Here is a 24,183-nt window from a genome sequence, read left to right as displayed (position 1 = left end):
TGACCTTGGGCAAGTCACATGTTCTCAGTCTCAGGAAGGCAGTGACAAACCTCCTTTGACCAAATCTTGCCAAGAAAATCCCATGATAAGGTCACCTTAGGGTCACCATAAGTCAGAAATGAATTGAAGTCACACAACAGCATCAACAAATTTTGGATTAGAACTATTGGGCAGCTCAGATTTTGCATAGTTCATTTGTAAGGGAACTGGAGTCTTGAAAGGTAAATAAGAAGCTGCCTAAATTCTAGATAACTGGGGATTGCCTGCTTTGATGAGGAACAATTCTCAAGGATCTCAAGAAGACTCTTTCCTGTTATTTGCTACCCAGTCCTTTCAGGGGACCTGCTGTATTCCAAACACATGTTCTGTCACTAAGGAACTCTCCTTTGCTCCAGCCTCTTCAATTCTGAGAAGAGTATTTCAATATACAAAATTGTAGGGGATCAATTTTGCCTTGTGCACTTTGCAGTGTCAGTTCTTGCACTATTTACCTTACATGTCAATATCAAAATATTTTCCCAAATGACAGTGGCAGTGAGTGGAATGAGGCAATGGGCAGCTCCACGCTTCATTGGCTGAGTGTGGAGTATGGAGCAGAGTGTTTAAAAACACAAGGGTAAGCAGCCTGCCACCCTCAGATATTTTAGACCTCAGCACCCATAATCTCTGACCTTTAGTCATGATGGCAGGGACTAATGTGACCTGTTATTGGCTACAACTCCTATCAGCCATAACCATCATGGCTGAAAGCCAGAGGATACCAGGGTCTATCTCATTGAGTTGGTGGCTAAGATAAGGTAGAACTAAAGACCCATAGCATTCAGGACACTTTCCTGATGCTTGATTAGATCCACATGTATTCAGCAATAGTCCTGCTGAACCAGTTGAGCTTAAGTGTCCATAGGATTACTTTCTCATTCATTATACTACACCAGCTCCTTCTTACCCCAAGATTAATTGAATGGCCATGTGTGTGAGAGAGAGAGAGGGGGGGGGGGGCTCAGTTAAGTTTTTGGTTTTCTTAAGGGAAACCTAGCAGAAAGTTTAATAGTTCATCCCAAGAAAAAAATCCCAGGCCTTGCAACAGAAAGACAGCGATGGCCATGTAATACCAGCCAGTGATCATGTTAGTTTCTTGAAGTATGAAAATACCTACTGCCAGTTCTTGATTATGGCTTCATACAGGGAGAAATTGTCTAATCCTTCTGAAGCTTGCTGTGACAATATCCCCTCTCTTATCTCCATAGGGCAATTGACTTGTACTTGTGTCATTCAGTAAGAGAAATCCCAGTGGGTCCTGCCATTGTATAAGCAGTGGAGCATCAGAGCCTCACATTCTGTTGCTCATTGCCTGAAATCCTCAGAACCATCTTCTTTGCCTGTCTGGTTCATTGTTTTTATAGATCTCTCTGCCAGACACTGACCTCAGAATTCTTTGGACAAGAAGAACCAAGGCTAACAACCAAGACTAACACTACTCTATGCATTGTGGTAGTTGCTTCATCTCTCTCTCACCTTGCCCCATGCCACAATTTTCATTCATGGAGTACATTTTTAAAAAAGCTAACTGGAAATTTAAGAAAGTATATACAATTTTAAAAACTGCCTCCTTGCTATACTATTTCATAATAGGGTCACGGCTGGAACTTGGATTGATTTGTGTCCAAGTATAAACCTGGCTTTAAAAGCAGTTTAAAACAGATAATCTCATCCCAGGAGAAAGACATGGTATAAAATGAATGAATGAATGAATGCATGAATGAATGAATGAATGAATGAATGAATGAATGAATGAATCATGGTTTTAAGTTCTTTGAAGGAGACTCTTTCGCTGTGGGTATTTATATATTTAAATTTAAATTTTGCCTTTCCTCCAGTGAGCTGAAGGCAGTCCACATACTTCCCTTCCCTCACTCTCCTACTTTATTTTTGCAACAACCTTGTAAGATAATGATTAGATTGGGAGATCATGACTCATTATGAGCTTCCAGGCTGAGTAGGGATTTGTATGTAAGTCTCTATGAGTACTAGCTGAAGATTCCTAACCATAGCAACATACTGGAGCCCTTTATCCATACATCATACTTTAATGGAAATTGTCCTCTCTTTGAAGGGCTGACAAATTATAATTCTGTATTTATAAGACAACCTCTCATTGAAGGGCTGCCTGATGCAATTGTGGTTTAAAGATAAAGAAACATACAAAGGGGATGGACAGTCTTGAAACCACTAGTTAGTGCCTGATCAAAAGGCTGAGACTGTATTCATAGGCTGCTGATGAGCAGATGTGCTGGTCTTTTGGTTCATTCCAAGATCCTAATGTCTGTGCTTTTAACATTTTAATGGTATATTTCACACAAAAATTGCTGCTAGGCTGATTGAGTGAGACAGACATTTTAGTATAAATTAAAAATTAAATCTATATGATGCACACCTATAAAATTAAGTTGAAATAAGTTACTAAAAATTGAAAATGTGGCACCCAAATTACACTTCCAGAATGCAAGGCATCTTATGATACAGCTGGCCATGCCAATTTTTATTTCCTCTTCAAACAGATATCCAGTTGCTTTCCACACATCCATCCAATGGATATTAAAGCAGTTGCTTAAAGAATAATTTATTACAACATACATACATACACTCTTGCTGTCACATTAACAGGGAAACAGAGAACCAAAAGATGATAAAATGCAGAATCAAAGAGGTGTATCATACACATTTCAGAATCCAACAGTACACGATGCAAGATGATAGAAACTCATGTGTCTGCTGAGGTGACCTCTAGTACCAGAAAGTTTATACCATAATCTTAGAATCATAGAGTTGGAAGAGACCACAAGAGCCATCCAGTCCAACCTCTTGCCATGCAAGAAGACACAGTTGAAGCACTCCTGACAGATAGCCATCCAACCTCTGTTTAAAAACCTCTAAAGAAGAAGATTCCACTACACTCTGAGGCATTAGATAACATTAGTAATATCTTACTAGTATTAGTAGATATTAGTAATGACATTAATAATATCTTAACACCGCTTTTTTGCTCCTTCAGTGGGCCCTCGGTACCTGCTGGGGTTTGATTCCAAGACCCCCTGTGGATACCAAAATCCATGGATGCTGAAGCCCCATTAAATACAGTGGCATAATAAAATGGTGTTCCTTATATAAAATGGCATAATCAAGGTTTGCTTTTTGGAATGTATGTATGTATAATACTTTCAAGCCATGGATGGTTGAATCTGTGGATAAGGCGGTTCGACTGTACTAATATGGCTTTGTTTCCATAAACATGTCTACAGATAGTTATTTAAGATTGTTTATACTTCCATTTTACTTTTCTTTCAGTGGTGTAAAATAGCTAACTTCTTTAAATACTGCCCTATTGTACTTTGTATCATTTAGCCAATTTTTGATTGGTCAGTCTTACACCAAAGTATGAAAACATTTTGTGTTATCCAAGAACTGTTCCTTGGACAATTGCTAACCCTTTGCTGTCATCTTCTCCTGCAGCTTGGGCCATGGGGAGCAGTAAGAGCAAGCCCAAAGATCCCAGTCAACGGAGACGCAGTCTGGAATCCACAGAAAATATCCATGGTGGCTGCTCTGCCTCTCAGACACCCAACAAGACCACTGTCCCAGATGCTCATCGGACACCCAGTCGTTTATTTGGAAGCACAACACCAGAACCAAAACTCTTTGGAGGCTCAAATACATCTGATACAGTCACCTCTCCTCAGCGCTGTGGAGCTCTAGCTGGTCAGTATGAATGCTATTTATACTAGAGCTTTTAATCATGACTTTTGTCATTTATCGGAACTGTATTTTTTTTCTTTATTTGCTAACCAGGGGAAGGCAGCTTGTGACCCTTCAGGTCTTGTTGTACTGCAGCTCACATTAATGCTCGCTGCTGGCTCTGCTTGCTAGAGATGATGGGAGTTTAAATTTAACAGATAACATCTGGAGCAGCCACAACTTGATCTAAATCTAGAAAGTAGGGTGCAGTAGTCCTGGAAGAGAAATTTCTATCTAAACTTTAAAGTGTGCATATGTTCAAGCTGAATTATAAAAGTATGACTCAAACCCTTTCAAGATATTTTAATCAAACTTACAGTGAGCATGGAGCAAGGTGGAAAGTTCCATTCTCTGATGTATACCTATTTTATGTTACTATTCTCTATGTACAGGGAGTTTTCAGAACTATACAATCTATGTGTGTATGTCAAAGAATGGAGCTCAGTGCTATGCTTCCCCCACATATCCATTGTAAACACTATAAAAATGTCTGCAAAGGACTTCAGGGTATTAATTTCTTCACACCATGTTTCCTTTATAGTGTACCGTCAGCCCTCCTTAGCCACAGATTTTTTTATCCATAGATTCAAGCATCCACGGCTTGAAAATGTTTTAAAAATATATAAATTCCAGAAAGCAAACCTTGATTTTGCCATTTTGTGTTTTCTATGTTATTGTATTGAATGTGACTTGAGCATTCACACGTTTTGTTATCCACGGAGATGGGATGGGGGTCCTGGAACTAAATCTCAGCAGATAACAAGGGCCCCACTGTATTTTGTTTTCTGATGTATATACTTTACTTGGAAAGGCATTTGCCTAATGTTTGAACTTTACTTTTTGCAGGCGGAGTCACTACATTTGTGGCTCTCTATGATTATGAATCAAGGACAGAATCAGATCTTTCTTTTAAGAAAGGGGAGCGCCTCCAAATCCTCAATAATACGTAAGTGTCATTTACATTGGTATTCAAATAAGAGACCCACTTAATTTTATAGTAAATTTGTTCTTTCATTGTTTGTTGCTGCATGCCTTCAAGTTGTTTCTAATTTATCACAATCCTAACATAATCCCATTATGGGGTTTTCTTGGCAAGATTGGTTCTGGGCAGAGGTTGACATTGCTTTCCTCGAGGATGAGAGCATGTGACTAGTCCAAGTCACCCAGTGGGCTTCCATGGCTAAGCAGCAATTTTAACCCTGGTTTTCTGGAGTTCTGGTCCAACACTCAAACCACTACAGTACAGTACACTACACTGGCTCTTTCACTGTATTCCTCAGCTAATTATGCCCAAGCTGAGAGGTAACAAAGACATGATTATACTCTTCTGTTTTGAGGGACTTGCATTTGTTTTTAGCTTCTTCTTAACTGAAAACAAAATCAAATCAGATGAGAGAGTATGTCTGGATCTTTAAATAACCTGGGCTTAAATGGGAGGGATGGAGATTGGAATACAATATACATTCAACTGTCACAGTCTCCAGTAAGTATCACCCCATATCAAACTAGATTGTATAACTTTCCTTTTCTGGTCTTCAAGAAGGGCTTCATCTCCTTTTCCCTGTGCAGTAATAGACTGGTTATCATATAATCATTGTACATATCAGCCAACAGTTCATTATTTCCTGTGTATCTTGCTTTCAGAACTACCAATAAAAATGATAGTATTGTGTCTTGAGGTAGTATGTTTCAATCCTCTCTATATTTGGACCAAACTTCATGTTAAAGGGAATTACATACCCGTAGTTGTCTCATGCCATCTCCTCCATGATAACGTTTAGTTAATCAAGACATGCTATATAACATTACTGCATTCTGCATCATAATGTTTTCTGCTCTATGCTTGTTCATACTGGTTGCTGTATGAAGGAGGGGTGTGGGAAGGGAAGAACATGTTATTTGATGGCATCTTCTGTCATATTTAAAGTAATATTCCTGGGGAGATGATGGAAGAGAAGAAAATATGATAGCATCCTTATGTCCCACATAACACATAGGCATTGATGAATTTAATCAACATCATTGTACATTTCCAGTAAGTAGAGATAAACAAGGTACTTGACTCAAGAAAAAGAAGGCAAGGCTTTCTGCTTCAGTCAGTGTTTCATACACCTGGAAGAGGACTCCTGAACAACCTCTCTTTCTCATGAGTACCTAGTAGCAGGGGGAAGTTAAAATTTGGATACGTGGTGAAGTGGAACCTATAAGAACTAATACTGGTACCTTGAATCAGCTAGGTATGTTTGCTTATTTTTATAGCTGAGATGCCTCTGTGGTTTCAAACCTAAAGTTTTCCCCTAATTTATCTATATATCTCATATGATGTGCTCATTTTGGACTGGAACATCCCCACTGCTGCGTGGACCGAGAAAAAGCAACATCTGTGGGATGGTTTCTGGGGTGTTTTCCACATGTATATGTAAGCATAAATCTTACTGGAATGGATCATCATCTGCACAACTGGATGCTGCAAAATGTAACTATTCAGCTATCTAGCTTCACCTCAGAGAATATGCAGCAAATGGATGACCCATGCCATTGGGATATTTTTACCCATGAATGCAAGGGGAATCCTTCCTTAGACCCTTTAGACCTGAGCAGTACAGATACCCTTCTGGAGGTAAGTGCTGTTTAACAAAGAAAGTGGGGAATCACCGTGTTTCCATCTTAGATATTGAGAAACCTGTATTGCTCTACATCATAGGGTAATTGTGGAGGCAAACAGGATAAAGACTGTAAAGCACTTAGCACATTAAAAGCACATTGTAAACAATTAATGATATTATTGCCATATGACTGAGCAGATGGAAGTGGACTTTTCATGACAGATGTTGCACCCTCCTGCTGCTTCCTTTCAGCACGCATGTTTTCAACTCATTGCTCTGTTGTCTAAACACTGAATGTGCCTATAGGCTGTCTAGCATCTCTGTAGCCTGTTCCTTTCTTCCTCTCTTGGCTAACAGTCACCCACAACAGTGAGGAACCTTTCTGAAAGGTTATGAGTTAGTTAACTATTAACCCACCCCACTCCATTTTAATGGTTGCTGTCTACGATGTTCCTTTCTTCTCTTAGCAAGCAAAATGCATCTTAACTACAAGATGCTGACAAAAAGCAACATGTGGGAAAGATGGTTCTTCCCATCATATCCTGCTTGCGAATTTCCCAGGTGCATCTATTAGACATAGCAGTTAAATGCTGGTACTGCAGCCACTCACTCACAATTACAAGGATGTGAGTTCGATACCAGCCAGGGGCTCCAGGGTCGACTCAGCCTGGCGTCCTTCTGAGGTGGCTAAAATGAGTACCCAGCTTGTTGGGGGCAATTAGCTTACACATTGTAAACTTCTTAGGGAGAGTTTAAGTGCACTGATAAGTGTTATAGAAATGTACTTGCTATTTCTGTTTCTAGATGGGTTTTTGTGTTTGTTCCAACAAAACAGCTGGATCAGTGGTATGTAACAGAGAGAGGAGGGATCATCTGAAACTGTATGTCTTTCTGACAGAGTTTGCTGACCCCTCAATAGGAGATGGTTAGGCAAGTCAAGAGCTTTCTGCGGGTGGACAGAATTAAATTTCTGCACTGCTAAAATTGTGAAAATCAAATGTGTTCCACAAAGTTGTAGACTGGAAAAATTTTACCCTGGAATATAGAATATTGTTTCCTGATCAATGGAAGAAAAGATTCATAGGGACTAGAATGTGTCCATTCTATGGAATGTGTTTCTTTTTTTCTACAATACAGGCATTTTAAAAAGATGTTAGGTATTAAGACTTGGAAGTATGTATGTTTGTGGGGGTGGGTGAAGCTCCAATTAACCCATGTATCTCTGGGAGTACAAATTTATTCAAAGTCTGCTTCACCCACCCCACCACATCTACAGTCCCCAAGGATATGAGGCAGGTGAAAAGCTGAGGCACATAGTCTCATGAAGCATTTCTTGAGGCCACATACCTCAGCCAGGGCTGACTTTTCATCCCTATATGCCATTTCAGATTGGGGAATGGAAGGAATAAATTCCATTAACTGAGTATACTTGAGAATTACAATTGAGACAAGGGGAGAGCATTGCTAAGGGGGATCTGTGGAAATGGGTGTTTTTACCTGGAAAGGCAGATCCATTCTACAGGCCAGAGGTTTCCCATCTCTATCCTAGTGTAATACTTCTCAAATATTTTTCCTTTTCGGTGCCAAAAAAAGCCCATGTAAATGGGCTTGGAAATATCATATTCTCAGTGGCAGCATCTGTTCACACAGGGAATGTGCTTGTTTTAAAACCTTATAGATGTATTCTTTAAGAAATCAACAAGCTTTTGAAGAATACCCAGGGCTCTTTAAAATGTCATGTAAAAACACAGTCATGTTGCTGTTAGTCTTTTATTTAATGCATCCTTCCCATTTTCAATAGCATCTCAAAACTGCAGTTCTTTTAATCTAAGCTCTCTTTCTCTTTCTTTCTCTTATATCCTGATCCTCATGCTTTCATTTAGGAGAAAGGTGGATGTCAGGTGTGTATCTTTTATTTGATTGATACTGGCATAAACAGTAAGAGCAAACGTGATCTCTGATGTCTAATCTGTGGGGAAAGGGTTGAATGAGAGAAGGGCAGTTTGGGCCTGCAAAAGAGAATAATGTTATATATAAAACTTGAACTTGTTATGGTATTTATTTACACATCTACAGAATTAATAGATTTCACTCTGTCTTTGAGTATCCTTATCTCTTTGCATCCAAGTATATGGTGTTGTTCCAATTGACAGTTCTGTCTATGTTAACCGATGTATACCTCCAGGTCTTTGGGGGGAAAGTATAATAACCCAGATCCACTTGATTTATAGTCACAGCACAGTGGTACTTGAAAGTTAGTATTTTTTTTAAAAAAAACATTGTTGTTATTATTATTATTATTATTATTATTATTATTATTATTTGAAGTGAAGGGAAATGCTTCTTGTGTCACAAATGTATTATAATTATGAAAGCACACTTAAATCTAAATGCATAAATTTGAATATAAAATTACATTGTTGCATAATTTTCTCTCCATTCATTATTTATTATCTAATGCTGTAATCCTATACATCACTGGCCAACTGTTTAAGTGAACTACAATAGGATATTAAAAAACTAGTCCAGAACCTTTTGCCATGGACGTGATGAAATATGTGTACTTTTGTGTTCCATTTCCCAACAAATGCTTGCTCTGTCACTTTGTCTTGATATTCTTTCCATTGACCCAACTGCATGTCCATGTTTGGGATAAACACTTTTTCACTTATGTACCTGCAGATCTGAACACCAGAAACATTATCTGTTGGAGTTCTAATGCATGGAAGCTAAATAACAATTTCCTCCTGAAAACCTGTCGATTATTCCAGTTGGAGTACAGTGGTCTCTCTCCATTTGCTGGGGTTAGTGGTGAAAGACCCCCACGAATGTGGAAAAACTGCAAATAAAAACCACTATTCTTTTTACCCAACAGAACACCTTTCTAGGAATCTCAATAATAATAATAATAATAATAATAATAATAATAATAATTTTATTTATGTTTCCCCACCTCTCCCATTGGATTGAAGCGGGATTACAGACTAGATAAAATCCAACATATACATAAAAATCTTTAAACAAATTACTAACATTAAAATCTAAGCATATCAATAACAATTATCAGTTAAAATACTAGTTAACAATACAATCGGGGAATAGAGCAGCATCTCTTTCAGGGAACATGTCAGTCAGTATATTATATCATATCGTGGTAAGCTTGGCAGAAAAGCTCGGTTTTAATCGTTTCTTGAATGCCTGTAGTGAGGTTGCCAGGCGGATGTCCTCAGGAAGGCTATTCCACAAACTCGGAGCCCTTATAGAAAAGGCTGTTTGTGAAGTGGAGGCATATTTGGGATTCCTTGTTTCCAATAAATTTGTACCCGATGATCTGAGGGTGCAGGGCAGATTATGAAAGGCGAGGCAGTCCTTTAAGTAACTTGGGCCCAAGCCATGTAGGGCTTTATAGGTAATAACCAACACCTTGTATTGTGCCCGGAAGCTAATAGGGAGCCAGTGAAGATCTTTCAATATAGATGTTATATGGTCAAACCTTGAAGAACCGGTGACCAGTCTGGCTGCCATATTTTGTAGTAATTGAAGCTTCCGAACTTGGTACAAGGGTAGCCCCATGTAGAGCGCATTACAGAAGTCTAGACGAGAGGTTACCAGAGCATGTACCATTGTTTCAAGGTCCCTTCGGTCTAGGTAGGGTCGCAGTCGGCGTATCAACCGAAGTTGATAGCAAGCACTCCTGGCCGTCGCATCTACTTGAGATGACAACTGTAGGGACAGGTCCAGGAGTACTCCTAGACTACGAACTTTGTCCTTCAGGGGAAGTGTGATCCCGTCAAGGACGGGTTGACAAATATCCTTCCTTAGACCTTGGGGACCTATCCCTAGTACTTCCGTTTTCTCTGGATTCACTCTGAGTTTGTTTTCCCTCATCCAGCCCATTACCAACTTTAAGCAGGCGTTCAGAGGAGAGATGCCTTCCCTAGTCACTGCATCAGCCAGAGAAATAGAGAACCATATTTGGGTGTCATCAGCCAGTGTCTTGCAGTGCAACTTTATGGTTAATATCAGCCAGAGGTTGATCATAGAATCATGCTGAAGGACTTACAAATGCCTAGAGAAGTGTTTTCTCTAGGAACTTGTAGGTTCTCCAGCACAACTCTATGGTCAACCTCTGGCAGAGTTGCGTTGAAGGACCTAGAGATTCCTTTAGGGAGAAAATATTAATCAAAATCACAGATAATCAAATCTGCAAAAGTCAAAGCCACAGATGTGGAGGGCCAGCTGTATATGATTTACAAAAATTGGCCAGTTCTGTCTCCTTGTTTTTCCATGGCAATACTTTTTTAATTTCCAATCGCAGTAACTTTCCTGACACTTGTAAAAGGATAGAGTGTCAAGGAAATGTTCATAGTTGAGGTTTCCCCTTTATTAAATCTATTGATTTATTACTAAAAAAAATTTAAGATCTTTAATATGGGTTGATTAATTCTGCAAAGGAAATCAAGTTCTTTATTTCTCTTTCTTCTTTAAGTTGCCAGTCTTGAGGACTTCATTCAGTACAAATCTGAACAGCAGTACCTTTTGCAGTATTACAAGCTTCAGACCAGAAATGACTGAAGTGGGATTTTAAAAAGAGAGAGAGCCTTTGAGCACATGTAGTATATGTTCAAAGACAGAGGAGATTATCACATGGGCGCGGGAAGCCTTCTCCTGTGCTTAATTTGTGTTATTAGCACAATCGGGGGGAAGATTATCACACCCCAGCATGCTTATCCTGTTCTTCTACCATCTGTAAACAGTAGTGGGAGCATTATTGGGTATTAATGGGAGTTCCCATTAATACCCGATCATGGATCCATTATTGTTTACAGATGGTAGGAGAACAGGATAAGCATGCTGGGGTGTAATCTTTCCCCCGATCACACTAATAATACGAATTAAGAACGGGAGAAGGACGCTTTCCTCCCATGTGATAATCCCCAAAGAGTCTCAGAAGAACTACCATTAGGCTACATACTTCACAAGTAGTTTGGAGTACACCATGCTTGCTTTCTTTGTACTTCCCATTCTCTCTTACATCTTGGCTCATTCTGTCCTGCTGCCTTGCCAGCCTGTCCTCTAAAGAAGCAGTGACTGCATAGGGCCGCTGTACTGCTGTAGATAGAGAACAGTTTAAAAGACTAGCAGAGGAAGTTAGCCATTCTATTCTCACCCTCCTTTCCTTTCCCCGCCCTTGCCTTATCTTGTGTTCAGTGTTGCCAATTTCGCGACTTTCACGTGAAAACGGGGACTTTTCAGAGCGTTCCATGTGATTTTCGCGCCTGGCTCTTTTTCAGTGCCTTTTCGGCGACTTTGGCCCATTTCAGCTCCAGACTGCTGCAGAGCAACCAACCTTGGGCTGGAGAAAAAACTCTCTCTCCCTCCCTCTCTCTCTCTCTAATGACTCCCTCTGAGAGCCAGGACGGAGCAAGCCCAACCAACCCCAACTGTTTGGAGGAATCACATTCACACTAACAGTTCAGCCAATCAGAGAGAGGACAGTGATTGCCCCCCCCTCAGGCATTCTCAGGCTCCAGGGGCAAAAGTGCTGGAGAGAGGCAGGATCTTGGCTGGCTTAATCCCAATTGCCTTGGATTTCCAAGTAAGACATAGGTTTTAAGGCACACAAAGGCAATACTTGATCATGGTATCATGGCTTGATGTTGTGGACTTCTGTGTCTGCCTGAGAGTGACATTTGAATCTCTGAATTCCTGAGCTTGGGCAGAGTGCCCCAGGCCTACCTCTCAGGGTTGTTGTTGTACTGTGAGGACCATTTGGGTTGTGTGATGTGAATGTGATGTCCCTGAGTGTGTGTGTTAGTGATTGAATATGCCTCTGAGCATGGGCAGAGCACCTGGTAAGTTGGCATCCCTGCCCTGTCTTCCAAGAATTTTGTTTTGTGGATCTCTTTTTCGTTCTCTTTTCCATTGCTATCCATACTGCAGAAATAATCCAGTTTGGCACTGCTTCAAACTGCAAGGCTCCATGCGATGATGGGATTCTGGGCACAACAAACCACCAAGCCCAGAATTTCATGCATGGAGCCCTGGCTGCCGGTAAAAGCAGAGTCTCAACATGTCACAAGAAACTACAATTCCCAGGATTCCCTGGTTGAACAAGGGAATTGCCTCCACGCTTCCAGATCACAGCCCTAGAGAATGAGTCTACAGGATATCAGTGTTGCCAATTTAAGTCCAGTTCTTCAGCTGCATTTGGATTTAATAATGATAATAATAATGGTGATGATGATAGAGAGATCTTGCAGCACCTTTGAGTCTCACTGAAAGAAAAGTTGGCAACATGAGCTTTCCTAGACTTAAGCGTATTTCCTCAGATGCATGGGAATTGTAGTTCATTGTGGCACCAGAGCTCTTTCTCACAAAACTACAATTCCCAGGGTTCCCTAGCACTGAGCCAGGGCAGTTAAAGCAGTCTCAAACTGGAATATTTCTGCAGTGTGTCTTAGACCCAACTCAGGCTGCATCTTCACTCCAGACTCCAGAGACAACCCAGTTTCATACCGTTTTTACTGCCATGGCCTAGTGCTATGAAATCCTGGGAATTGTAGTTTGTTGTCACACCAGAGTTTGCTGAGAGAGAAGGATAAATGTCTCCGAACACTAGAATTCCCAGGATTCCCTAGCACTGAGCCATGGCAATTAAAAGGGTGTCAAACTGGATTTATTTCTGCAGTGCGGTTGCAGCCTAACACATTTCTATTTGGCACAAAGCTTCCTGAACCCCCTTCATGTCAAAATAAATATCTTAAAAGGACTGAAAGATTCTTTGTTTGGTTCAATGGTGATTTTGAGAGTTGAAATAAGTTACAATTATTTTTATTCAATTATGTTTACGTTTATTTGCAAAACATCCGCCGTTTTAACATTATGGGAATTTCCCGGGAATTGTGACTGAATATTCCGTGTGATCTGGGGGGATTCAGCGGGTTTTGGACAAACATTTCCGGGAATTATTTTCGAGGCTTGTTGGCAACACTGCTTGTGTTCCAGCAAACCGTTCCTTCTCAGCACTGCAAGCTAAAGAGCAGCAGGAAGGAGAGAAAGCAAGATTGATGGAGACTGTAGCAAGGGCAGTAGTAGGGGCAGTAGATAAGGGGTTGGTAGAGAGAAGAGGCAATAATGGGGATGTCTCTTTTCCTCCTGCATCAGGCAAATAAGAGAAACCTTAGCTGCCCCTCATAAAATGGAACTTGATTTTTTTTAAAAAAAATAGTCTGCTAAAAATGCATTATGCAAGTGTATAATAATAATAATAATAATAATAATAATAATAAAATTTTATTTCTATACCACTATTCCAGCGATCACAGCGGTTTACATCAAAGAGTAAGACAATTGAAACATTAGCATGAAATAATACAAAGTTAATAATTAAGAACAGTTAAAAAAAAACAAAAAAAATCTAACAACACCCTATACAAGTATCAAGTCATGCAAAAGTTAAGTCAGCAAAGGCAACAGATATAGTGATAAACACTAATTATATGGTGGTATGAGTATCTTTTACCCTGTTTTGTTGCCTCTTTACATCTGATTATTCCATTGCCTTCTGTGTAATCTGTGCAAAGATCTCTTCAAAACAGACCCTATCTAGACTTTCCCTGGAAAGCTAAATATTCCTTCAAAATCACAATATTAACCTTGGGAGTTAGAATTAGGGAAGGGTGGGAGACCTCATTTGTTAAATACTCTGAACAGCAGTGGGATGCTTGTGATTGAACATTTTATGCTATATCTGAGCACCTAAAAGAACTAAAGACTTTCTTTTTTTAAAGGGGGTTGGGTTGGCCCAAGACAGTTTGTTCCCTAAACAGAACAAGATGGCTTCAAGCTTCTCTTCTTGTATAGTAAAAAAAAACCCTTTGTGACTGGTGAGGGACTGGCCATTTTAGATGCTATGGGGCCCTACACATATCCAACATTACCCACCACACACCATCTTTTGCCTTTACTCTTCCTAATAGTAGGACTCACACTGTGTATGGTTCTTGAATTTTTCTAATCACATACCACAATTTCACAAGTACACTTTATCACTTTTGCCAGCACTGTCAAAGTGTAAATCCATGTTCTTTTAATTGAGTTTTAATTGGATTATGCCTTTTCGTTTTATTGTTTGTGAGCTTCCTTAGGTCCCATGCCGGGATATAGGCAGTATATAAATGAAGTCAGTCAATAATCAATATCATTTTTAGGTTCCTTGATGTCCATGTATTTTCACATATATTTGCTTTCTTGAACCACTTGCTACGGAAATGTCAGTATTGCTGGCATCCAAACTGAAATGTTGCAATATTCCTTACCTAAACTGTTTTCCCTGCTTCTTTTTAAATTACGGAACAAAGTATAAACACACATTCCACTGAAAGATCTGGTCTCTGAATGTTTATCAACAGTGTCTTGGTAAAAAGTAGTGTGTGTGTGTGTGTGTGTGTGTGTGTGTGTGTGTTTTACTTGAATTGATAAAATATTGTGAATAGATGTACTGTAATTTCATAATTTATCTCTTGGATAAATAACATTGAGAACAAAATGAATGTCAGTGGGAGATGAGTTGTTTATATTTTAGAGCATTATAGTGAAGCATGAGGGAGCAAAATAAGTTCAAGCTATGATTCCACAATATCCAATATTACTTCCCGGTTGGAATTATAAGTAAGAAATAAGGAAGTTTATCGCATCGGGGATAAAACATTCCCCGATGCGTTACAACATGCACTCGCAGGGGCGTGCACAGACATCCAGTGGGTTTCCATGACTGAGTCTGCCAGAGACTGCATCTACAATGCAGAATAATCCAGTTTGATACCACTTTAACTGCCATGATTCAATACTATGGAATTCTAGGAATTGCCATTTTGTTCGATATTTAACTTTCTCTGTCAGAGAAACTACAATTCCCAGAATTCTATAACATGGCAATTATAGTGGTGTCAAACTGAATTATTTCTGCAGTGTGGATGCAGCCAGAGTCCTAGTCGAACAACTACTCCACACTGGCTCTCACAGAACTTACTATTATGGCAGTATTTAAAATGTTTAGGAGTTCAAAGTGATAAAGGAGTGCTCTCGTTCAACTAGTCCATATATTCCTGTTCCATGCAGAAAATTCAGAGGTAGAGCATCCCCTAAAGAAGGCTGTCCAACTTGTTTGAAGACCTGTAGTGAATGAGAGAGCGTATTAGCCTTGGCAGTAATTGGTTCTATGGTTGAACTTTGGTAGTCATTTATCTTACCAAATTGTTCAGCTGATACCTACCCTCCTATAACTAAAACGCATTAGATCCAGTCCTGGCTTTTGAAGCTGCAAAGAAACACCTATTGAGGTGTTAGTCAAAGAGGAGGCAACAACAAAGGGAAAACCCAAAGAAGTGTACATGCCTTGCCCTTCCACTGTCACTGCGCTCACAGTGTTTATGAAGAGGAGAGTAATAATGTGGGAAAACTTGATTTGTGTATTTAATGTGTGCCTTGAAGTCGTTTCCAGCTCATGGCAACCCTAAAGTGAACCTATCATGGGTTTTTCTTGACGAGATTTGTTCAGAGGAGGTTTGCTATTGCCTTCCTCTGTGGCTGAGAGAGTGTGACTTAGCCAAGGTCACCCAGTGGGTTTTATGGCCAAGCAGGGAATCAAACCCTGGTCTCTGAAGTCACAATCCAACACTGAAACCACTATGCCATGCAGGCTAAGCAACACAAATTACCAATCACTTGGGTTTGGCTCAAGTCTGCCCTCTTTTGTGAAAGCCTTTCAACTTAGAAAAAAAGTTGCCATGTCTCTTAGTCTCCTGAATGTCTTTTAAGGACATATGTAGCCAGATTTCTCTCAGTATTTTAGGGTATTTTTGAATCTTCCTTTGTATCTTAAATTTGTCTGGGAAAGAACTAAAGCAAACATGCCTTGAAATTAGGTTTATCCCCTAGCATAAACGTAAGGTATTGATAAGTTTTGATATGTAACCTTGTAAAATTCAACCAGTTTATCGCCTTTGTATCCAAGGCAGTATCCCATTTTATCCTCACATCTATCCTGCAGGGTAAATTTGGATGAAACAGAGAAGAATAGTTTGGTCAGAACTAAACAGTGATCACGCTAGCCTTTGAATCCAGGTCTTGCTAATCAAAGCATAGAGATTTGCCTTTTGTGATTTTTGGTTCTACTGAGTTACTCATTCCTATGAAAAGTTGTTCTGAAAAGTGTATAATCTTCTGCAAATTCTCTCTCTCGAGAGTGCCTTGGAAGAAAATTCTAGGGATTCTTTTTTCCAGCTTTGTTTCTCCCTGCGGTCATGGTAAATGAGAGACACTGAAATATCATGGAAAGAAGTCAGGGGAATTTCACTTCTTTCTAATATGTAGGATATCATTTGCAGCCTCTTTCTCAAATGAATAACATATCTTCTTGCATTTTCGTCCATACTTGCCCCAGTTACAAAAATTCCCTTAGGTGGCATGGGGTGGAGTAAAGTAGGATATCTGAAAACCCTTCTTAATACGCCAGTCTCTCTAGACACACTATCGTATTTTACCTGTCATCCCTAAAAAAGTATTTCTTCCTGTAAGAGTGACACTAGTTTCATTGTGCTGCATTAACGGAAGCCTTGACATGATTAGTAAGTCAATTTATTAGCCATACCTTACATTTTAACTGGGATGTAAAGAATGTCAGTAATACTGTAAGTGTAAATTTTTAACCAGCAACGTAAAAAGTATCAGTCAGTATACAGTAAAGATCTTTGTGGACGGCACCATTTTATTTATTTATTTTTGGAAATCAAATACATAATATTTGGATTCTTGATTTGTTGAGACTTTGCTTTCTTTCTGCAGTGTTAACAATACATCTGCACAGTCGAGTAAAACTCCCCAAACCATTGAAAAACATTATATCAGTGCTTGGCTCGAGATGATCATTCTCTGCTGTTCCCAGGCATTTCTTGAGTCTAAATATTTGCCACCCGCTGTCTTTTTGCTACTGGCGCTCTTTGTGCTTTTCTGCAAGATAAAGGCATTCCAAGCCACCTGGACATTCTGTGAGTGCTTCTAAGCTTAGTCATGCAAAAGGAAAAGAAAAATGCAGGCCTAGGAGAGTCTTAGTTGCATTCCTCACCTCTAACCTATTTTGCCCTTGGATATATCACAGTTTATACTTACAGTATCACACCTTGCATGGACGCAGCTGGAACCTACCTGGAAACGCCAGAGATTTCTTGCCCCCTTTTACTGGGACCAGGATATATTTGGTGCATTGAATTGCTTTCTTACTCTTACTTTCTTAAAAAGATGTGCGTGGAAAGTTACTTCCCAAAACTGATTGCTTATAGAGTTGCCCCTCCATTGGCATGGACTTCAGATCCATGACGTTCACTTACTCGCGAGGAACAAACTGAGGAGGTTAAAATGGGGGGCGTGCCTGCAACCACTCAAGTCATAGGCATGCATCCCCATTCAAGCCTATGGAGCTTGAATATCTGCAAGTTTCCATTTTTGCAGGGGGGCCTGGAATGGCTCCCCTGAAAAAATGGAGGGCTGACTGTATACTTTTCTCCAATGGGACTCAGGGTGACTAGAAAATAAATAGAAAAATATGCTGAAGCAATCCACAACTGAACAATGGTAAAATGGTGTGCGATGGGTCCCAGAATATAATCCCACGATTGTTTAGTTAGGGGTGGCTTCAGTGTCCACTATAGTTTTTTTCTTCCAAAAATTATCTTTCCAAGTGATGCCTCGAAATATAACAGACAGTTCAAAATGTAACACAGTATGTTGAAGGGCACTCTCTAGTACTACCAATCAAAATGCACTATGCAGCTATTCAATCTTTTCCCCCCATTACTCACACTTGGTCTCTTAACTTTTAAGTTTCAGCCATGTGTGAAATCATTAAGATGAAGTTTTGGTCAATATTTATTTGAAATGTCTCTTCCTTAATGAAGATTTTGTGAAACTCAGAAGATAGTATAATTCCCCTACCCCCAGTAAGAGAAGCTGCTTCAGTAAAATACATTGCCATACCTATTCTGTATAGTTTAGCTTAACCAGTTCAGTGGCTTTTCCCCCTGCTACTGTCAGATGAAGCATGCTTTTGTCCTTTTCCAGGATATACAATTCCTCTTTCATCACTTATTTCCCCACCTCCACTATACCTCCTCCCTCCCAGGCTGCATGTTTGTGCTTTAATATTTAGTTCTTACTGTTGCTTTATGCTGTTTTGTATTTAAACTTTGCTTTTGGGCTATGTGTTCCCTTTTTTATTATCACAATTCTTTCTTTTGTGTTTGTTTGTATGCCTGTTCCTCCCCATTCCCACCTCTGCTTTCTTGGACTTCCAATGCTTCCTATACAGCAACCAGATCTGGTTCAGATTCAAAGGGCTCCAAAGGTATTTTCAGTGGGTACTTGACATGCCTTTTTAAGTAAGGAAGTTCCTTATTTAAAAGGACTGTGTGTTATGTGTCACTTAACCAAACTAATAAGGTGCCAGCTGTGGAATCTCTGATAATGACACAGTTCAGTTGCTATGGGGACCACCTTATTTGCTTGAGTTACCCTCATTACCAGCATACCCCATAGCCATGTGCTGAGGAACTCACTACAAAGAAAAAATCCAACATTCTTTTGTTGGAATATATTGCATAAATCATGCATCCGTCTACTTATTCTGTCTGCGGAATGGTGATTGTTCAGAGGTTATATTTCATTTAATTGCTTATGTCCTCTTTTTGCCTATGCCAGGATGGCCAGCTTGTGGTCTTTAAGCTGGGGATGAAGATGCTTTATTTTCCAACCCCTGTCAAATTTTGCATGTTTTATTTTTACCCCTAATTTCATCACATTCATTCTTTCCATTATTCTGTATTTTTAATTTTTAAAAAATAAAATATGTGTTTAAGTATGTATGCTAATTCATATTTAAATATATATATTATTTCAAAATATGTTTACAAGCATATTTTAAGACATTTATCCCACCAATAAGTGCTTCTCAACATTTGGATTTCATACTCCTGTGATAGCTAAATTCCAATCCAAATCTTAGCCCAAGAGATACAGATCAGGTTGTTTTGTCAAAGAACTGTATAAGATCTCAGGGATTCTTAATGAAAGCCAGGTCTGGCTCCCAGAGGTCCTACCATATTTGGACGGAGGTGTGCTTACAAAATCATTCAATTTCATTAATAATTTTTTTTAATTATTGTGTTTCTGGATGTATTATATCATCTGTGTTTAATAATAATTGCTTTATTTTATACATTCTGGAAAGGTAAATAGCAATTACAGATCTGCTTCAGGAGAAAAGGCAAAGTCTTTTGGGAAGCACATTCATTTTTCCCATGCTAATGATCTCATACCATCCTAGCATATGTCCATTATTGGATGATATTTAACTTCATTATAGATCTTATCTATGTGTGCTGGAGAATTTTGGTCCACAAAAATTAATGTAGAGTAAATCTCAAACATGCAGTTTGGCCTTCCCAACTCATGCAGGTGGAGCTGGTTTGGAGTCAATGAAAACTGCTGGGAACATCCATAGACTTTTGTGTGTTTTTTTTTTTTTTCAGGCTATGTGAGCATAAAAAAACCCACAAAAAACTATGGATGCTGGCCGTGAAAGCCTTTGACTTCATGCTGGGAATATCACTGGTCTGGAAAGTTCATTTGACCTGTATGTTTCCACTGATGCATTCTTTTATTTTTGTGTTTTCCAGGGAAGGAGATTGGTGGCTGGCTCACTCTCTCACAACTGGTCAGAAAGGCTACATCCCCAGTAACTATGTCGCACCCTCAGACTCCATCCAGGCTGAAGAGTAATTGAAATTTTTTAGACAGTTTTAACAACAAGAAGAACAAACTCCAGAATGTTTTTCACTAAGTCTTTGGCCACAACACCTGAGCACATATTAAGTTCAAACAATTATCTAACATAATTTGTTGATTTTTTTTTCTGGTTTGCATATAAGATATTTTCCCTTGATTGCTTGTAGTGTTGAGTGATAATTTGAGATTATGGCAATTAGTCCCCAGAAAGAACTTTTCCAGGCCCCTGAAACAGGATAAAATTTTCCTTGCCTAATAAACCCATAAATTCCCTTTGAGAATTCATATACAGTGGGCCCTCCCCTTACATGGGGATCCGTTCCAGATCCCTCTGCATAAGGGGATATCAGCATATGCTGCAGCCCCATTGTAAGTAATGGGGTTCGTGCCCCATTGCTACTTCTGGGACACTCGAGGGGCTTTTCCGGCACAGCCCGCATAAAACACGGGTGCACTGTAGTTGCTGGTGGTAGGAAATTATGGAGAAGCTTCTAACTTTGTGGCCTGTTTCTTGAGTCCTGGGATAAGAGACATTCATGGCAAGGGGAAGTTCCACAATATTCTGTGGAGATAAACCTCAGACTTTCCAACAACGCTTGGCAAGATCAAGATGCATTTCAGACTGTCATCTCTTGTCACAGGATAACAGATGGTGCAGATTCTTTTTTAAAATTTATGACCATAAAAAGAGCTCAGTTGACCCAGACGAAAGGTCCATTTAGTTTAGCACTGTTAGTCCTATGCCTCTGGAAAGTCCACAAATTGATATGAAACATCCTCCTGTTACTTCCTCAGTATTTGGTATACAATTAGTATACTATACTTGAGGTTGGAGTTTCAGGTTAGCTAATGGTTGTTGGTGTACCTTACCTAACATTTACTGCTTTATGCAGAATTCAGAGACATAGCTATGTTAGTCTGGAATATTAGTTTGCAAAGGAATCTTATGAAAGAAGTTGTAGCATATATTTGTAGACTTGGTCTACTTCTTTAGATGGAAGAGGAAGATACATCTGAGGAAATGGACCAAGTCTATAAAAGCTTACGCTACAACTTATTTTGTACAGTTAGTTTCAAAGGTGCTACAAGATCACTTTGCATACTGCTTTATGTAGGTTCAAGTTCTGGACCCAGTGTACGAGGGCTCAGATATTCAATCTCAACACTGACAGCTCTGCCACCTTAGAATGTATTGTGTAAGAAGGTGTGCTCAGTAAAACTTCTATAAAAAACAAACATATGTCCATGGAAAGTACCTCTATATACATTTTTTCACCATTAATATGTAAGTTCATGTGCAGGGACCTGGATATGGGAGAGAAGATGAACACTGCATGCTATTTCCTAGTTGCGTTCTCATACCATACAGTCCTGTGTAAGATGAACCAGAGGGTTTTTCTAAACATTTTAAATTTGGTCTTCCCCTCCTATTTACAACTAATAAGCTTTACATTTCCACTGGAAATATTGATTGATTGATTGATTGATTGATTGATTGTTCTTTATAGTACAGCTTCTTGATCTCCCTTTTGTTGATTGCATCAGCTGAATAGTATCTGATATTTCTTCCTATTGTCTACAAATACTTGGGCCTAAGCCTTAGTATCTGCAAGCTATGTGCTTATAAGAGAAGGTGTTGATTCTCCTGTCTCTAAAGAGATGTTAACCATAGGGCTGAAACAAGACAGGCTTGATAAATCAGGCCGCAGGCCCAATCTATACTCCCATCATGGTTTTGAACTGGGCTAGCAAAATAAGAGGTATTTTACCACTCCTTTTTGGCCCGGTTCTTTGTAAAAGACACCGCCTCAGTGTGGTTTCTGGCTCCGCTTGGGGCGTGTGTCATCTAAACACTAAGCCCAAAATGCAGCTGGAAACCGGTTTATGTGGCTCGTCTTTTTCGGGCCAATAGCTGAGGAAACCTGGAGTCTGTGATCTTTCCATGCTCATCTCTATTCCATTGCTACAGGTGGTATTTTGGCAAGATAACTCGCCGAGAATCTGAACGGCTACTACTCAATCCTGAAAATCCTCGAGGAACTTTCCTGGCAAGAGAGAGTGAGACAACAAAAGGTAACAGTCATTGGTGAAGCAATACATATGTTTGGAAAGTATCATTGTGAAGACTCTACTCCTGTTTCACCTAGAATACTGCAACAATTCTACAATCCTAAGATGGTGGTGCCCAAATTTCTAATAGCTTAGGCATGCTCTTCTTTTTTCCTGAATTGAGACAGAAAGTACATCACTTAATTTGAGAAGCATACCACATTTATAACCACAAAGAGTTTATTTTTTTCAGCAGAGGAGGAAAACTTGTGGTCCTACAGATACTGTTGGACTGCACATTCCATCAGTCCTCACCCACATTGCCAGTGGTGAGGGATGATTGGAGTTATGGTCCAACAACACTGGGAGAGCCACAAGTAAATGTATCCTTTTTAAATGATGTAAGTGATTAAACAGGGTGTAGGGTGTTATATCTCATCAGATCTGTGTTCTAGGTGTGCCTCTTGACTCATGTAGACTTGCAACAGGTAACTACCTCTGGATAATCATAATTTGGCTTATAACTGTGTGGTTATAGAATTATAGAGTTGGAAGAGACCTCAAGGGCCATCAAGTCCAACTCCCTGCTATGCAGGAACTCACAATCAAAGCACCCCTGACAGATGGCCAACCAGCCTCTGTTTAAAAACCTCCAAAGAAGGAGACAAGGTTGGAAGTGATTAAAGCTCCAGAGGTACTCAAAGAGAAGGCAAAGCAGAAATACCTCTCTGATCAGAAAGAAGCAAATCATCATAGAGACATGTAGTGGGAACCTTGCTCCATGGGTCAGTAAATGAGCTCACAGAAGCTTCTGGTGAAATGACCCACTAATGTTTCTCCTGACATGCTGTTTGGGAATTGCTGTTCTAGCAGGACCTCTCGTCCCTCTCTTAAGCTTCTTGGAGAAGTTCACATATTAAGGCTGCTAAAGTGAAGCTCTTTGGGAAGAGTGAAATAGACTTGCACCCTAGTTGTGTTCCTGTCTTGGAATTCTTGATGAGGGCAGTAAAAAGACATTATCACTGGGGACTACCATTTACCAGTCACACATTTTCTGGCTGTCCAAGGAGAAAGGCCACAAGCATGCAAAAAATAAATGTGGATTCACTTTTGTGGGCAATCAGAAATTGGAAGTTTTCAAACCCAGGAGCTTTAGACCTTGTATAGTCTGCAGGCTTCCAGTGTTATGGCTCAAAATCCTTAAGAACAAATATCTTCAGTCAAGGAGGTATGTTTTTGTTATGGCCATATTCTCACATCTTCTGCCTGTATATGGTATCTAAAGTCAGTCCTGTCAACAGAATTGTACTCCCTCGGTTTCTCTTCCTCCCCACTGATCTGATTGGTAGAGAGCTGGGAGGGATTTAAATGTAAACAGAGACTGGATCCTGTGCCTGTCCTCTTTGTAAGAGAATGGTGCTGAAACTGGGTCACTGAGCTGGGAATAGCTGGGTAACCAATGGCAACAGGGAACTCTGCAGAGGAGGAAAGGAGTTTTTGTCTTTCTTCGCTGCCAGGGGCTGTTGTTTGTTGTGTTTACAGGAACTATTTAATGGAGTTATGCGTAGTACTGTAGGAAGTTGTTGGTAGAGACAAAGGATAGCTTCAACATATATTTAATATACATACATACTCCAGCAATAAAACCCATGTGAGCACAGAATTTAGCAGTAGAAATTCTTGGTTCTGACCTCTCAGTTCCTGGTCTGCAAAATAAGTTTATCAAAGATAGGCATGAAGGAAGAAGCCCTCATACCTATGAATAGGCCATATATTTATAGTCGGCCCTCCATATCAACGGATTCTTTATTCATGGATTCAACCATACAATAGCTAGAAAATATTCAGAAACGATATACATTCCAAAAAGCAAAACTTGATTTTGCCATTATAA

At 39.6% G+C, this 24,183-nt stretch overlaps 1 protein-coding gene across 4 annotated transcripts in view; it reads left to right on the top strand.

The window, feature by feature from the left end:
- The window catches only part of LOC149315731 (proto-oncogene tyrosine-protein kinase Src), a 132,447-nt gene that overhangs the window by 88,900 nt on the left and 19,364 nt on the right, over positions 1-24,183 (top strand). For 2 of the 4 annotated variants that reach the window (XM_089513965.1, XM_089513964.1), the window contains 5 exons: positions 3,511-3,756; positions 4,639-4,738; positions 8,282-8,299; positions 20,132-20,230; positions 22,210-22,313. In XM_089513965.1, the coding sequence (XP_089370091.1) occupies positions 3,519-3,756; positions 4,639-4,738; positions 8,282-8,299; positions 20,132-20,230; positions 22,210-22,313 (559 nt within the window). In that variant the 5' untranslated portion in view covers positions 3,511-3,518. The remainder of the gene's footprint in view (positions 1-3,510; positions 3,757-4,638; positions 4,739-8,281; positions 8,300-20,131; positions 20,231-22,209; positions 22,314-24,183) is intronic. The other 2 variants (XM_089513966.1, XM_089513967.1) reach the window with 2 other exon arrangements.

Source organism: Sceloporus occidentalis, unplaced genomic scaffold, assembly GCF_023333645.1.
Source record: "Sceloporus occidentalis isolate IW3139 unplaced genomic scaffold, rSceOcc1.0.p SCAF_3, whole genome shotgun sequence".
Classification (NCBI taxonomy): Eukaryota; Metazoa; Chordata; class Lepidosauria; order Squamata; family Phrynosomatidae; genus Sceloporus; species Sceloporus occidentalis.
Note: the sequence above shows the minus strand (reverse complement) of the source record. Positions and strands in the feature narration are given on the sequence as shown.